Source organism: Asparagus officinalis, chromosome 4 (genome assembly GCF_001876935.1).
Source record: "Asparagus officinalis chromosome 4, Aspof.V1, whole genome shotgun sequence".
In the NCBI taxonomy this organism is placed as follows: Eukaryota; Viridiplantae; Streptophyta; class Magnoliopsida; order Asparagales; family Asparagaceae; genus Asparagus; species Asparagus officinalis.
Window position 1 is genome coordinate 98326792 of NC_033797.1, and position 17929 is coordinate 98344720.

At 33.7% G+C, this 17929-nt stretch overlaps 1 protein-coding gene across 2 annotated transcripts; it reads right to left on the reverse strand.

The window, feature by feature from the left end:
- Positions 826-15899, reverse strand: LOC109837889 (FHA domain-containing protein FHA2-like). Of its 2 annotated transcripts, none has more exons than XM_020406268.1 (3): positions 14660-15899; positions 4623-4759; positions 826-1638 (listed from the first exon to the last, which is right to left on the reverse strand). In XM_020406268.1, exons 1-3 carry the CDS (start codon positions 15225-15227, stop codon positions 1432-1434), a joined length of 912 nt encoding a protein of 303 aa, XP_020261857.1. In that variant the 5' UTR covers positions 15228-15899; the 3' UTR covers positions 826-1431. The 2 variants fall into 2 exon arrangements, with proteins under 2 accessions (XP_020261857.1, XP_020261858.1); XM_020406269.1 differs by having other exon boundaries at positions 1552-1649.

The window sequence follows — 17929 nt, forward strand, 5'->3', positions numbered from 1 at the left end:
CGGGCGAGGAGAGTGCTGTTAGGTTTCTGGGGTGCTCACGTTCATTCTCTCATACCAAGAAGAGCCAAGAAGAGCCCCTTGTAACAAGATCATTTCCTCTGAGAATTAATCTCTAGCAAGGTGACAAATTAGTAGCTAGGACTGCGTAAAAACTAGAAGTACCCTCTTCGATCTCAAAATATTAAACATTTGTTTGTAAAGCGAGTAAGCATTTGTAGGACGATTCCATGCGAGCTCGTCCAGCAACCTTCTACTGGCTTTCGTAGGCGTCGGAGTTCGAATCTTCTTCCACGTACGCCGTAAAATGCATCCTACGAGCGAGTGGTAGGATCATGACACCACAGAAAACAAGAGTAAATGCGATTGAACCTATCACACGCCTACCACGCACCTCAGAAAAAATTGACCTATAAACAGGTTATGTTAGCTAATCTTTGGCAAATAGGACCTTTAGTTACTAAGCAAGGGATCAGTATATTTTTCCTTAAAACTCTTTTATTTTGTATTTATCTAATAGGTGATCATTCCTCGAACAGCTGGCTTCTAGCTAGTTTCTTTTAGTTACTTTTAAAAATCCACTAATGTTCAACGCTTACCAATCCAAATTATTCAATCAACAATTATTCAAGTAAGACCTCTTCTTTTAATTTTTGAATTTCATTTTAATTATTGGTGGCATTTTAATTACTTTAGTATTTATCAAATGATAGAAGAAGCCGTCAATGAATTAATTACGGATTCTAACAATATATCAGATTAGGATCTTCTCCACCACAAAAACAATAATAATAATAAATAAATAAATAAAAATAGTGGAGATACCATCACATTTATCCCAGCCGTTGATTTGTCTACAATAAAGTTATGATTCTTTTTTAAGTGCAAATTAGAAATGACTGCAATTGGTGAAGCTATAGTAATAATGTCCTACAAGCAATCATGGGGCCATTTCACTCATTATCCATGGAAAAAGCTCTTCTGATAAGATAAAAGAATGGAAGGAACCAGACTGATGTAGGAGTTTCCCTCTAGCTTTATTGGCTGAGTATGCAAGTTCGACGTATTTTCCTGTTAAACGAAGTAATAGACAGGCTACACAAGCCATCATCATTTACCTACTTCATATTGAAGATGCTGCAATTTCTTTCTTGAAAATTTGCTGGTTCTCTTGGACTAACGCGACAAAAGAAGTGGCATTTAGCCTTCGACATATAATTTACAGGCAGAACGAGTTAATTAAACTAATAGTTTTCATTATCTAGTACAGAACAGAGAGACCGAGGAAACCCACAAGGAGCCAGAACAAAAGTTTTGCACCAGCAGGTTGGGTTCGAGTTTACTATACATAGAGAGACAGCACAAGCTCACAAACCTGCAACAAGTTTGTTTCTATGAAAACATTATTTTGAAGATGGAAATGTAATAAATACCTTAGGAGATTAGGGAAACTGAGGAGACAAACTCGATTGTCCCCTTGTCAGATGACCTAGTAGTGATCACAAAGCTATCAGGGTACTTGTTGAGCAAGGCCAAGAGATAACTCCATGGTTTCCCGGTAGTATCACCTGGCAACTGGTCGGTGACCAGGTACCTTCTCACTCTGCTTGGGTCCCACAAACTCCCATATTTTTCGACAAGCTGTATCAAGTCTCAAAAAAGGAAAGGAGAAGGGGGGAAAAAAAAGATTAAAGTCAAAATCAGCACAGAAGAACACATACAAATATTAAAGTGCTTGACCTAAGTTCAATGGAAAAACAGATGGATGCATAAAAAGTTTCAAGAAAATGATCTAGCTAGGACAAAACGAAAGTCCTACAATTGATGTTTGTCATGTGTATTTTGGGGAGTGACCCTCTAAGCATTTTTCGGATTTTAAACTTGTTGCTCTATATTTTACTGCAGGATGGTAAAATTGCTCATATGGATAATAGCTAACAGGTTATTAGGGGCAATCTTTTACTTGAGTTTCTTCATCTTTATTGCGAAAAAAGAATCAAACGAAACTTGGTGGAAAAGATCAACTTTTCTCCCAAACAACTAAAAGGAAAGAAAATAAATTCTGTAACACTAAGAGAAATTCCATCGGTGTAATTATTACCTTAATGAATGCTGAAAATCAAAATAGTAATCATAGGCTTATAGAGAAGCTTATTCTCAGTGATGACATAGAAGCTAATTCTCAGTGATGACATACTTAAAAAGGCTTGCATTTGTTATAGACTAGTAGTGCTAACATATATGGAAAATGGGTAGATTAGTCCGTGTGCTTCCTGTCAGCTGATCTTTGCATGCTTTCCTGTTCCTCTTCTTTAAGGAATTGAAATAAACTAGGAAAACAGTTGATTTATAATACTTTCAGGTAGCTGACAGAGATGGGAGGCGGGGACAGTCTCACTTAGGCTAGATTCACACTCAAATTGAGTAATTTAGAAGGCTGCATTCTTCGAAGTCTAGAATCAAAACTAACTAATTTCCAAAGGGAACTTTTGCAAGTTTAGTGAACATATTGATGATTAACTTACTCTGACATCATAGGATGGCCAATGCTGTCTTTGCACAAACCAAAACATTTGAGCCAAGAGCTATTAGATGTGAATATATCATGTAAAACATGCTTTATTAATTTATACTAACTGTCCCAGATATGTGATGACAACACCACGTCACTAAACATGTCTAGTATAAAAGTAGGCTCTCCTGTTGTACCTATGCACATATAATATAGACGCCATTGCCTAAAGATAACAAAGTCATCACAATGTAAAAGTCATCACGACAATATTGAGTCCATGTGCAAGAAATGGCTAAAAATGCAGCAAGTTTGATATCATAGCCTTACACTTAAAAAGCGAAAGCTATGATGCAACTAGCGATCTGATACCAGCGTAACAGAGTTTCGTCTGACAGCAACGGGGTGATGTATATGATTATCTTGCAAGATTTTAAGGACATGAGAAATAAAATTGACTTTGATGGTTCTACAATGTATTAATATAATTCAAAAATACTGGTTGTTCATACTGCCCATACCTTCCATGTCAACACTCAAGAACAATGCACACAGTATGGTATCTTATACAACCATTGTTAAAAAGATCGAACAATAATCATGACAATGTGTGAGTCATGCATCCAGCCAAGCTTTGAAAATCTCAAGTATTATTATCAGTTTTATGCATCTCTTTTAGGAATCATTGTCAGCAACTTCCACGATTTCACCAATATTGAATCAGAGTATAAGAATTTCAGTACCAAGAACTTGAAAATAAAACTAAATGAAATTTACTTTAAAATAGTGAAGGAAATTAGCAAAATTTGACATATCTTGGAAATTTTGATGAAGTTTAGATGAGGTTTTGATGAAATATTGTAAGATAAAATAGCTAATGAGAAAGATTTAAGGTATGTGGGTTAATAACCCTCCATAAATGAATTAAAAAGAGAAACCAAATGTAGTCTCAGAAATTTAAGAAGCTTTACTTTCAGTGTAACAAACTGATTGTTCAACATTCATCCTTTGCATTGCTAAATTTGCCTCTCTTTAATCATGATCTGATTTGTGAATTGCTATACTGATTAACTTAACAGTTCTCAATAGCTTTCAAAGTATTGTCTTTAGATTAGTTTATACTATTTTTTACCGTGTATATCTTAGAAAACCCTCCTCAACTATGGGGCATGTCTCAAAAAATCCCTCCTCAACTATTTTAATTCGAATAAACTCCCCTCAATGTTGGGGTTATTGTAGATGACCCCATCAACTTTGAAAAATCAACTTAACCACCCTCAAGTTTGTAGGTGCAGTAGATAACCCTCTCAACTTTGAAATTCGGCTTAACCTTTACAACTATGGGGTGTCTCACAACCCCCAAACTTTTACACTTTTCTCAACAAAACCCGCTAACGTTGTTACTGTAAAATGTGAAAAGACCAAAATATCCTTTTGTGAAAAAACCCATTTCAGTCAAAAAGGAACCCCACCAGTAAAAGAAGAGCCCGGCCAATTTATGATGCCGTTTTTCTCTCTCTCTCTCTCTCTCTCTCTCTCTCTCTCTCTCTCTCTCTCTCTCTCTCTCTCATTTTGCGAAAAATCCATTTTTTTATGGTTGAGGGGTACTTTGGTCTTTCTAAGTCGCATTTTTATCATGACATGTTAAGACTCAACAGTTAGTTTCAAGAACAGTGGGCAGAACTTCTAATTCCTGTTATTTGTTAATTTCTCTTGTTTATTAATTTCATATGTTTATGTTGTTTCATGTCACATGTGCTTTGTGGTACAGCATGATATTACTGCTTGATGTTAAATATGTTATTTATAGCATAGGATTTTATTAATGATTACTGTGGAAGAGTTTAAATTTTTTTCTTAAAATACTAACTTTTATGCAAATCCAAAAATTTACAAACCAACATTAGCTGAATATCAACAGTGTCAATCCAGTTTCCAAAAGTATTAACAGGTGTCAATACTGTCCCTATACCAATCTTTAAGTGTTCTACTTGAATGAACAAGGTCAATATGATAAAATGTAGTCAATATTAAGCAGACAATTCCTAAAGATTTTTTATTTAACATTTTGCATAGAAAAAGAAACATCAGAAATAGAAATATCTTTACTAACCTTTGCGTGAAGCTTTTCAATGGTTATCCATTCTCCAGGCTTGTACAGATCATTCAGTACAGCAGTTATGGAATCAACAACATCCTTTTCCTCCAAGTGCAACAGCAGGCGAAGGTCTGCTGCCTTATCAAGAGAATCTACAAACAAGAAGTGTGTACCACATTATTGCAAAACTACCTTTCTTTTGACTGAATGGCTCAAATCATTCTCAAGCAACAAATCCTTTCACAAATGAGCGAAGGAGAATATAATAATAACTGTTTTCAAACTTAAATTTCAAAAATACAGCATTTTGCCAGTATACGCATTCTTAAAAAAATGCAAATACTGGCAATTAAAACCATATCAGAGAAAGAAGAATGTACACATGATACGAAATCTTGTCCACTTATTGCAGTCTTGTGTAATTTCCTTATGCAACAAGTGGAACTACACCACAAAGGCTGTCCAAGAGATGGGAACATGATAGTTGCACAAAAAAGAGCGTGGAATCCTGCAAGAGGTAGTTTTTAGTTGCAAGATAGTTGGACTTAGATGCTAAACCTTAAGCTGTGAGTTTTGGACAATTCACCTACGTACCTGCTAGCTAACAATCTTCTGTAACAATTAGTTCATCAAACCAATATGCCAAGAATGGACTATTTCAGGATATAAATAAAAGTGCAAAAGCTTAAAACAAAACCACGAGCATCAAAGCTAGCTATGACGCATATGAAGGCTTCAGTTCACAATTTTTCACATGACGCCTTGTGTTATATGTTCGTAATCATCATTCTCTTCACCATTTTGTCTACTAACTAATTCTCAAAAGGATACAGTTAACATAGATTATATGAGCTCAGGACCCACATCTAAAATAGGTAGGAAAATCTTGCCCGTAAGTATCACTAATCTATTTAGAGATGATTAGTGTCCAGTTATTTGAAGAGAGAAACGATTTGCATTATATTGTTTTAGTAACAATAAATGAAAAGATTATATTAAATAAAACTACATATGACATGTGATGTAGGATGACTTTCTCTTCGAAATCACAAACAAAAGGAGAAAAATAATGGCAACACTTCTTTTAGTATTAGAATTTTAATTTTAATAAAAAGGTTCTTATAACATTATCTACAAAAGGCAAATTATACTTAGGAATTTTGTTTGATTCGTTCTTTCTTGTTAGAATCTAATTATTGGGAAAGTTTTTTAGCATATCGAGAATTACTATAACGAACTAATTTCTTGATGTTTAATCTGTAAGTCTACAAGACTTATAACTCTTTTCCATAAAATTATGAAGATGTTCATGAAAAAATTATAATTTCTTTAGAATGTTTGATGCAATTTTGCCTCTTGTGTGAAACCCTATTTTTAAAGGTGAGAGATAATACCTGGCGTGAAATTGGTGAGTTAGGTTTGACAACAAATTGCAAAGGTGATTAGTCTGATGCTAAAGGAGTGATTCTTAAAAACCTATCTCTACTCCTCTTGTCCTAATTTTTCTCTTTCTTGTTTGCTATCGGACTGCCATTGAAAGTCCATACAATAGCACTGTCCCTCGTCAACATGTCATTAATAAGCACTGTTTTAAATATCCCCGACATGGTCCAATACCTAGTCTAATATATCCTGTTACAAGGCTTGCCGCGAAATGATATGGTCTATATATTCTTTACCGTTTTTGGCAATTTTAGGCAATATATCCTCGGCATGGCCGATATATCGTTAATATGTTCGCTAATATATTTTTTTATATGGTTTGTCGCAAAATAATATACCACTTATGGAAAATTTGGGTGACATATCATTATTTTCCAATATATCAAGTGGCATATCGCCTCAATTAAATATTGCAATTTGGTATGGACTTTTATTTGTATTAAAAAGTTGATTAGTGATCCTAAACATATGTCATTTATATCTTTGAATGCTTAAATTTTATTAGGTATGTTTAGATTATATTTTATGATATTTTATTATATGTGCACATCATCTAATATAGCACTCTGATATTTAACACATATCCCCGATACTTCCCTAGTATCCGCAATCCAATATGAATTCCAATCGTTCCATATTTTCCCGATATCCGATATTTAAAACCTTGCTAATAAGATTGTTGCCTTTTATAGAGAAAAGTGAATATTCCATATCAATTTTAAACATTAACCTTTTTAAACTTCCCGTGCATAATAAATTCTTGAGACAGTGTTTCTAAGTTTTTAAAAAAACATCGACATGCAAGGATTGTTTCAGAGGGGTCTTAACATGCCTTGCAAAATATCTAAATTTGTCCAAATAGAAAATTAATGAAATGAAAGAGATGAAAATGGCATCTAATACGAAAAGAGATTAAGAGCGAGAAGAGATCAATTTTGAACGATGTTAAACTGTTCTTATGCGATTTGATTCGAAAATTTAGGTCTTGGATTCTTGTGTTATCGATTCAACCGAAATCCATTTCTGTAACTTCAAAAGGCCAGTTCAATTTAAAGAGTGCGACAGGAAGTTCTCTAACTTAGTTAATGGATTGAGTTGGCTTTGATATCACATTAGATAGTTATGTAATTAATATATTTTTTAATTGGATTTGCACTCTATTTCTATCTATCTAACAAAAGATATATGATTCAGACGAGTCATATCCAGAAGGAGTCAAGGAAAATATACAAGTAAACATGCAAAACAACACATAGGTAAGCCATGAAACATGATCGTAAATTAACACAACGGAAGTGCTTCACTGTCTAATCATTACCACTAGCAGAGCAAGCAGTGTGATGAGAAGGATACAAATTGAAGAAAATTTACATCAATATGAATTGTCAATTTAGGTTAGCTCATTCTTTTTTATGTGTATCTTAATTCAAGTACCAAACAAAATGTAGATGCTTAAACCATAAAAAGCATAACCCTAGAATGACAAAAAAAACTATGTTCCCAAACGTAGCTCGAGACACAAAAACAATGATAATTTATTTTTGGAAGGAAGTTTCAACTGTAACTGGCGGATCTAGGATTTCTAGAAAGTGGTGTCACCATAATTAATAAATAAAATAAAAATTATAATTATCCTCAATGAGCTCTCATACCTAGAAAAAGTACCACTATCAAATAATCTTTTTAATATATGTCATCAAACAATCACTGAGGCAATTATATCTTTGATCAGTATCATTAGCAGTCATTGCTTGCAAAGGCAAATCCAGAACTTTCACTTAAATTGTACATGGTAAAGAAAAAAATTACAACATGTTTGTATGTACATATTAGAACCAAATGAGATTTAACTGAGATAGATACCACCAATTATGGTGTACTGAAACTTGACAGTGAGAAGTTTTGGCTAAGGCAGGATCCAAACAAAATATTTATTGAATGCGTACATGAAATGGTATGTGCAATAGTGTGTTAAATTTAAAATTTTCAAAGTACCTAACCTGAAGCAAATATTTCTCTGTTCATGATCCCCTAGAGGAAGTGGGGTCACGTGAACCCACTTCCTCCAATGTGGATCCGTCACTGTGAGCTATAGTCAGTTCAAATTGAGTCGGTCATCAATTTTGGAAGACCATGTCCGTGTCAGTTATCTAATACAACTAGAACACAAGAATTACATGACAAGTGGGAAACTCTGGATCCATATCAAGTTTCAAAAACAAGAAAGTTGTTGGAGCCATGAAAGCTTTCAAAAGTTTCTAAAGATAGTGTGTTGACACAACATATAAAGAATAAGGAGTCCGCTGACATAAAAAGGTACTATAACAACAAATCTCAGACCCTTTGCAAACATGTGAAGGACTTAATACACATGCACTGGATAATTATTTCATCGATTTAGGTAGATAATGAGAACCTATATATTTAATTAATTAACATTTTATTCTATCTTTATTGCTTCTAATAGAACATATCCTTGCCACTGTCATTATGAAACTTATGTCTATTCAGTAATCCCCATATCTTATATCATACGATACATGGATTCAATATGAACACAAGAAAACTGATTATATTTTATGTATTTGTGGTTTCAATGTAAATCCATCTTATGATATGCAACATGTTATAATAAGTCCACTTAATAATAGATGTATTTTAATCCCATTTTAGAAGGTTGTTAAGGTTTCATTATCAGTTGCAAGTCATAAAACAATTATAATTTTTATTAAAAAAAGAGGATATAAAGCCAAAATATATGATCTGTCGATAAAAATGCAAATATAACATTATTACCATTTTTCTTCCACCACAATTGTTGAGAACAAAACCTATACCTCTATTTCAAAAAAAAAATCAGATTTTGAGCCGTCTAAATGCCACCGGGGTAGAGAAATAGGTTATACTAACTAAGAGACAATATCACGATTTTGTTAGGAACAACCTACAATGGGAATGCAGAATAAGGGAATGCAGAATAAGGGTAAAAAAACCAAGAGACATGTTCTCAATTTTCTCCTCAGCAGAAGGAATCTCTCTCTCCTTTTTTTAATATGAGAACCGGACCCCAAGACCTTAGGAGTCATATTAGGACCTTCCAACTATTCGGGTCACCCACAGTTCTCAGCGGAAGGAACTTTTCTAGAGAAAGAGAAAGAGAACTCTTGAATGGATTTCTAAGAGGGCTGTCTATGGAGGACCAAGTGGTGTCATCCAAAATGGAAAGAAAGAAAAGTGATAAAATTGTAATTGACTAGTCGATATATTATATATGTGTCCCCTGTCTGTACCCTTGCTTCCAGCAATGATACTAAACCTATGGGTTTACAGAATACACAAAGGTGTGGATAATGACACGGTATTGAAAACAAAGTGAAATATAAATAGATGGAAGAAACTCTCTAGCATCTGGATAAGGGGGCACTATAGAAATGTTAGTTTCAGTGTCGCACAATGCAGCAATATTCATCTGAAATGCTCATGTCATACCAATTAGTAGAAAAAATAAAATAAAGAAAGAATTGAATGCATCAGTAGAGATGTACTCCTATATCGCTTTGATAGTGACACCCTCCAAGAAAATAATTTTCTTCCTTTTGCTTTCACCTAATGCCAAAGAAATGAACTAGTCGATGAAACCTCCTTACTAAAACATCAGCACACATAAATAAAAGAACTACTATAAACAAAATGTAGAGAAGCGAAAGTTTATGGATCCATGAACGTACTTATTGCTATATCTGATAGGATGCAGAATATAAGTTTCCAACTAATTGTATCCGAGAGGATAAGAACATGGATATCCTTTTTTTTTTTGGGTATGATATGGATATAAGTGAAATACATGGAAATGTATTCAAATATTCAGATATTCTCGATCAGACAATTGCACTCGTTTTGACCTTAAATAAATGGATGCGATAACAATGTTGATGATTCTCATATCCCAGATTAGCTTTTCTAATACGTAGAACATACTAATGGACTCTCATCTAAGATTTTGTTTTATTTAAATAGCTCTTGTATCACATGGTATTTATACTTTTCAATCATAGTTGTCATCTGCGTATCCATTTTGTATCTCACTTCTAATCCATATCTGTATCCTAGTTTGACAGATGAAGAATATGGGTTTTCTTTACTGAACCCTACCTGTATGCGTATTCATATTTGTGCTTAGAGGTGGAAAAAGCACAAATAATTAACAAATAGTTCGTTAATTGATCACCTAACTATTTGGTTACATTCGATTCAGTAGTTCAATTACCAATAAACAAATAGTTTTAGAGTCCTGATTCGTATACAAATAGAATTTAACAAGATGTATATTTAATTCATTTCCTTATCAGATATTCATTTAAAATTTTGATTTCTTATATTTGTAGTATTACACATTTTTAACGCACTCACACATTCTACTTAAGTTATATACTAATCTAGGACTTAAAGAGGTTTAAATCTGTGTTTAACCAAATATTTAAAATTAAATAATTATACGTCATAATTATAAAGGAATTATTTTCAATTGTGAATTTAGATGCCACTTAAAACTCAAATTCTTTATAAAATTGATACTATTTCTTTTACCAAATAAATGTTTCTTCTTAGTTTAAATAGTTTAATAACAAATAAATATACTTTAATAATCAATAAATATTCATGAATATTTGACAAAGATCAAACTTCCAATGTGAAATCGAAAAATCCAAAAACGGATACTCGATTTTGGATTTGAATTCGAAAATTTTACATGAATACAAATACAAATACAAATACCTTAGAATTTGATTCCATTTGAATCATATCCAAGCATTTCTATAATTAGTAAGTGGAAATGAATATCTTAAGTACCATGTCCGATCCATATCCTCCATTTGCACCTGTATTAAAATGTTCTATTACAGGCTCCTTAAAACCAATACAATATTCACATAACGTTGACCAGTAAGTCCCCCATCTTGTTAGCAAGTAATATCGATCTTCACATCGACCTTTTCATTTGACACCCATCTTTTCCATATGATTTGATCTGCAATTAGAAGTTGATATAGTCCCCTATGATTTCAAGCAACAAGAGAAATATCTATAAAATAGAAATGAGGGAAGTTATTTCTCTGCTTGGAATTCTGGAATAACTTAATTGCTTTTCATACAGTCAGCTGGTTGAAGTGCTTTGCCAAATTCTCATTGAAGCCCTCTATGGTGAACATCATGCTTACAAGAAAAGATAAAAGAACCAGAAGGGACTGAATCGCCTTAATCACTTAGGGAGATCAACGTCCATTAAGGTCCAGTTGCACTTCGTATTTTTAACACTATTAAGTAGTTTCGTATGCATGAATCTCACTCTGCCTTCCTAAAACACAAAACGAATTTATTCAATATCTAATAACTTAAATGGTTTTTTTCATATGTATCCCTCAAAACATTAATATTTGCAAATTTACCCCCTAAATCTTGATCTTTGCAAATTTACCCCTCAATCCTATAGGATTTTCTACACTCACTTGGTATGTTAAAGACCTTGTATATTATGTGAAATTTCTTTAGATCACTTAAAACTTATTAATAATTATCAATATACCCTTAGTTAAATAATTTTGATTATGTTTGTAATTACAAAATTTACCAACACAGCCTCTCCATCCTTAGAACACATTGCTTTAACCCATTGCCTTCCCCTATCCTCACCGCTATTTCTCCTTAATTTCTACTTCTTGTTCCCCATCTCTTGTTCAAATCTTTGACAATGTGTGACAAAAATCCCTTGGCAAACAAATGGCATCTATGAACTCAGTTGTCCATTCATTTTTCTCCTCAAAAATTGATCTATTAGAGTTTTAATTCCCTCTAAAAATTTTGATCTTCATTTTTTTCATCCTTTGAAACAATGCTAGTTCTTTCAGAAGCAAACACAAGTTGCTTTCTGATTTGTACTTTATTAAGAATTCATCAAGTCATCATCCCTATAGCACAATTGTTTCTCAAATTTGAGCTTCATGAAAGCCATGATAATTCCAAAGGGTTTTAGCACTGCAAGCGCTATGTGGAAATTCAGTAGCAACAATGGCAAGAACGTGGACGAGTGAGGATGTGAACTGGGACAATGCTGAGTGTTTGAATGAGATGAGAGCAATACCTTTATCACCGAGTATTGCAAATCAAAAAGCCATTGATAGAGTAGAAGCCCTCACATTTGAGCATAGAAGAAAAATAATAGATCAAGAGAAGAGTGTAGATCTTTTTCTCAAAATAGACCATGGGTTAGTTAGAGGTAGAAAAAACTAACGCCTAAGACAAATGTGGTTAATTAGGGAAATAGTACAAAGATCAAAATATCTTCCGCTGTTAGAAACTTAATGGTGTTTGTATGAGAGTAGAATATTAGTGTTGGAGAATTGGTGGTTAAATTTGCAAATACTACGATTTGGAGGGTAAATTTGCAAATATAGAACTTTTAGGGGTATATATGTAAAAGCCCCTGCTGAAAAATAGGGAATATAATTCAAAATTTCAGCCAAAAGTGAAATAAAATCTTGGCACTTTTTTCTTGACAAATTTATAGTGTCAAGAGTGACCTTTCTCTTTGACGAGAAACTGATTAGTTACCAGGTTCTATAAGTTAACTCAGTAGTCAACTCTAGTATGTGATCACAATAGTAATAATATTAATCATTCGATATATACATGCACAAACCAACCACACACAAGTTTTCTACTTAGCATCATAGAAGTAGTAAGAAGCTGCTTCAACAAAATCACATACATGCTACCCTCCACTAAACATATATCGGACCTTATCACCAGAAATCTGCAGAAATACAAGCAAATAAACAGTGAAAGGTGCAAATATATGCATGCTTATCTCTACTATGTAAAGAAAACAGAAACTAAGATGCTCGAAACATTCAAACATATTCCTATTGAACAACACGATAAATTTTAGATACTAATTGACTGAACATGTCTTCGCCAAAAGAAATTCATAGGTCACCGTGCAACAAACTTAAATCTAACAGAAGATATATTCCCTAACTCAAACTCCTAGTTTTGCGCCCCCTAAGGGTTTGTGTAAGATGAACGTAAAAGAGTTAAATAATTAAACATCTTAGGATGAAGGGCACAAAGGTTGATGTCATGATTGTGGAGAGGATAATTTGTTGAACAAAAAAATATTGTGTCGTAGAGAGCAATTCATCAGAAAGAAAAACTTATGGATGATATCACAGTTGTAAGAGGACCCCGCTTCAAACGACAGAGCCAAGTGGCAAGATAAGATGGCAAGCGGCTTTCCAGAGCATGCTAGTAATAGCAAGGAGCTCGATGAGAGAGGTTAAAGGATGAGAATGTGTTTAGGGGGAGCCAAAGACCACTAGAAGGAGGCGCAAATGTTGAGTATGACTGAAAGGAACCTGTTGATTTTGATCAAACGAAGAGGACTCGCAAAGGAGAGAGGAGCTAGGGGTGACTATTTAGGTCCCCAACCAATCGCATGCATAGAATATAACATAGGAGAGAACAGCAGTGTCAACTATAAAATAAGACTATCATGCATAAACTCAAATCAAAAGAATAGAGGGCATTGATGATGGACAAGCACTAATGAGATCTAGAGAATGTCATTGGCCAGATCTTGCTCTCTTCTGTCCTCATGGACACAACATTGAAGTTCACATAGGCAAGAAGACATAGCATAAATATAAAATAAGTAATTAGAGCCATATGGGGAGAAGTCAGAGAAGAGTTATAGAGATGGTGTGGGTTCAGGACCTCGTGAAAGTCTAACTCAACATAGATAAGGGCTCACATAAATGATTTTTTCTTTACAACATTATCGATTACAAGCTCATTATCAATTCCTAGAAAGATAATAAATTTCTCCATCTAACAATTAAATACTATGTTGAACTGCCTTGCTAAATCCTACAATACAAAGATATGCTCAAGTTTGGTCTCATGCCTCAACTAAAGGAATACTTGTTGCTTCAATACCACATCAAGAGTTGATAAAAAATTTCTCTTGTTCTTGATTGACTATTGAAGAGAATGATTACTTGTATATGTATACATATTATAGGCTATTTGAAAAAGTCCTAAGAAAGAAAAGATCTCCTAAAAAGGAAAACTATAATAAGCTACAAGAAATAAATACAATATTTAACAGCTATATTTGATACTTTATGAATGATATATATGAAAAAGATCACATCATATAACCTACAAGCAAGTTTTCTGGATATTTACAGCCTTGCAAAGACCTCACATCACCAACTCCTGACAAGTCAAATTAAATCTCTAAACCTATAATCATGAAAATCCTTTGTATATGCTTTTACCACTCAAAACATACACATGGATTTCATTTGACTAATAAAAAGTCACAAGAGCCATCAATAGTTATCACAAATAAAAGAAATAGGAAACATATAAAAAAGAAAAAGTAATGACATACTCATATTCTTAACTAAACATGAAGATCCCCAAGAAGCAATCAATTCAGAAAGACTAAATAACCCATCCCTAATGGAAAGGGACCTTAAAAACTACCTTATTCATCACAAATACAAAGGGAAGAAACTATCAAGAGGACATAAAATCTAACTACCTACCCGATAAACCAGATGATTCTAGTTTTTCCGTTAATTGGGTGGAAACAGCATAATTTCCATCTATCTCCTGCAAACTCTTTGAAACCTCTTTAGTTTGCTTCCTATCCCCACTATCCAATAGTTGAACTTGATTGTTTAGCACTGAAACAGGATGAATAGGATCTGAGTAGTTCCCTCGTGCAGCAGCTGAAGCAAAGATTGATCTCATGGGCAACAAGAAATAAAATTGTAAATTCCCAAACTGTAACAAGTCCTGAGAATGCAATTGAATTGGAGGACTTCCAGGCAAACGAAGAACTCCTTGAACATAACATCCATTCTTCCCTATGACGTCAAGAGCGAATTGTTGCTTCTCAAAATCATAAAAGATTCTTGCATGCTTGCGAGATATGTTCACCCCTCCACCAAGATTAGAGAGATCAACATCTACTGTAGCTTTTTTGCTATTCCGGCCAAGAATTATTGAATAACTTTGCATATAGTATTCAAAGTCTTGCCCTTGAAGCTTAGCGAATCCGGCATCTACTGTGCCGCTGGAATTAGTAGTGTTGCCTCCAACCTCCGCCATTAAAAGACGATGTGAATGTAATGAGCAAGAAGGAGAAGGAAAACACAGAGGAAAGCCACCTGGATGGTCCTTCTCTTGGTTTTGTCGCTTGCTTTGACTCAGAGATGCTCATAGTCTCTTTTCCGTTACTTTTGTTCTAATGACAGGTGTACCTCATGCTCCTCATCCAATTTTTGGAAGATAATTAAATACTTTCTAACCTTCTATTAACTTTTAATGAGTGCATTTAATGCAACCCCTAGAAAATCATCATTTCCCTTTGGTCAAACCTTGATAAATATTAATGGCTTAAAAATGCTTTATTTTTTTCAAAATTTACAAGAAAGAGCTCTGGTGTGGCATTGCTTCAATCTATAGGGGAAAATTACCCCAGTTAGGGACGATGTATACATTCCCTTAAGAGATATGTACATCGAACATGCAAAGCTAATCAACAATGCATTGAACATAAGAAAAACAATGTACAGTAAACATTGAGCTACAAAAGGAAAGAAGTAAATCAAATATAAGAACATGCATGAACAATGGAGCCTCTTATGGAGAGATGTTAACATGAATGAACCTCCTACTACGAAATGTTTATCATCCATGAATGTCCACTAAGCAAAATTTCTGCATAAGTTCTTTACCTCTTTCCAAAATTAAATTGACATAATACAGACAAGAGATGCAATGTACCTGGAATGTCAGTATGCACTTCATTCTTTGAAAGGAAAGTCTGAACTAGACATAACCATGGTGTGAGTGTCCATGACGTCATGCATAATTTACTTTTCCTACAATAAGATTCATGCAATTCATAATAGGGGGTTGATTCATTTTCAATGAGTGCATTGAATGGATGAAAGTATCGGCTATACCATATAGGGTCTACACCTCAAGGGCATTGAATAATCCTCTGTAGAAGCATAGTGGCACTTCTCTTGCATAGATGCGCAACGAAACTACACCTAGGAAAGAAGTATCTTTTAGGACCAGTGCAAAGTCTTTCTGCATGTGTATACATGTCTGTATGTGTATGTCTTAACTTATATCACTGCCATGAGTTTATGTCTTAACTACTAATTTCTTAACCATGCAAGTGAAAGAAGAGAGGTCTACTGATAGAGGACAAGGGAGAAAGAGAGGACACTGATTTCTTAACTACTGGCCCTTATTAAATCACATTTTGAGATCACATTCCTATTTATTAAACTTATCTTGAATAACTTTTATATAAGTTATATTTAAAGTAAAAAAATAAAGATCATGTAGGTTATGACATATGGTATGCTATATATGCTATCAAGAGGTCTAGAGTTACATTACACTTTCGCTATTTCCAATACGGGTTGCAAGGGTGAAATCCTTTCTTTAAGTAGTCATGTCCCTTATCCATCTTAGCACATGGGTTTATGTCTTAATATTAATCTCTTAACCATGTCATGTGAAACAAGAGAGAGAGAATGATAGAGGAAAGGGGAGAAAAAAGGACTCTTTTTCCTTAATTATTGACACTTATTAAAATCATATTTCGATACCATATCCCTATTTTGAACCTTATTGTGGATAATTTTTATGTTTATATTTGAAGTAAAAAATAAAGATCGTGTAACTTATGATATATGTATGCTATATAACTATCAAAAGGTTAACAGTTACATAACCTTTTCTTTATTTCCAATATCACCTCTAGGTTGCAAGGGTAAGACCTTTTCTCTTGGTAGTCTCTAGAGGTTGCAAGGGTAAGACCTTTTCTCTTGGTAGTCTCTCTTGGTAGTTATGTCACCCTTATCTAGTACATTTCATTATTAGAAGATTATTATTTAGAAAATGATTCTATAGAAACTAGAAAGGCTTCAACCCCAAAGGAAAAAGGCTATTTGCTCTTACTGGGGTAAAGGTTACAAGCTAAAAGAACTTGGAGGAGTCAGAATAGTGAATCTCAAATAGATGAACCAGACTCTCTTCTAAAAGTTGTGGTGCATAAAAATGGTGAGGAATAGCAAAGACTTACTGACTCATTGAGAAATCTCAGCGCTTCTTAATTTGGTCGACAAAGAAGTGCCAACAGATATCAAGGTTAGAGAAGGATGATTAATGTGAGAGATCTTATATGGGAATGAAAAACTTATATGGTTCAAGAAGTTATTTCACACACAACTACTAAAGCTTCTGTCTCTTGGACTTCTTAATGGCTTGGATCTTCAGCTTTTATTTGCCATTATAATTAGTTTGTAATACTTATTTTCAAAAAAAAAAAATAGTTTGTATTAAGTTTGGAATCTTTATGCTAAAACTTTCTTTCTATGTGTTTAATGAATGTGAGTTTGATCTTATTATTCTACTGTTTATTTAACGAAACCTATCATAAAAATTAATTTTTACCTTCCTTCCCTCAAAATATTATCTTTAAGAAAGAGGGAGCCTAAATCCTCCTCCAGAGGCATCTTTAGGTTGCAAAAAAAAGGAGCATCATCTCTTATTCATAAAAGTAGGACGTTAACATAATTGTATCTTTGCTTACGGTTAGCAAACTCAAGAAATTAAACACAACAATCTCTAGTTTGAAAATATAACTTTTTTTTTTCAAAAATAGTGCCCGACTCAAAGAAAATCTATTAAGGGCATGTTTGGTTGGTCCAAAAATTGAAGGAAGTGGCCCAAAAAAACTAACACAGCAAAATTTGCTTATTTTTTCCTACAATCTGATGTTTGGTTTG

Coding starts and splice junctions, on each gene's coding strand:
- LOC109837889 (XM_020406268.1), bottom strand. CDS start 15,227: ATGGCGGAGGTTGGAGGCAACACTACTAATTCCAGCGGCACAGTAGAT. Junction 4,760..14,659: donor AGAATCATCTGGTTTATCGG/GTAGGTAGTTAG, acceptor TCTTGTTTGTAG/ATTCTCTTGATAAGGCAGCA. Junction 1,639..4,622: donor TTGAAAAGCTTCACGCAAAG/GTTAGTAAAGAT, acceptor GACTTGATACAG/CTTGTCGAAAAATATGGGAG.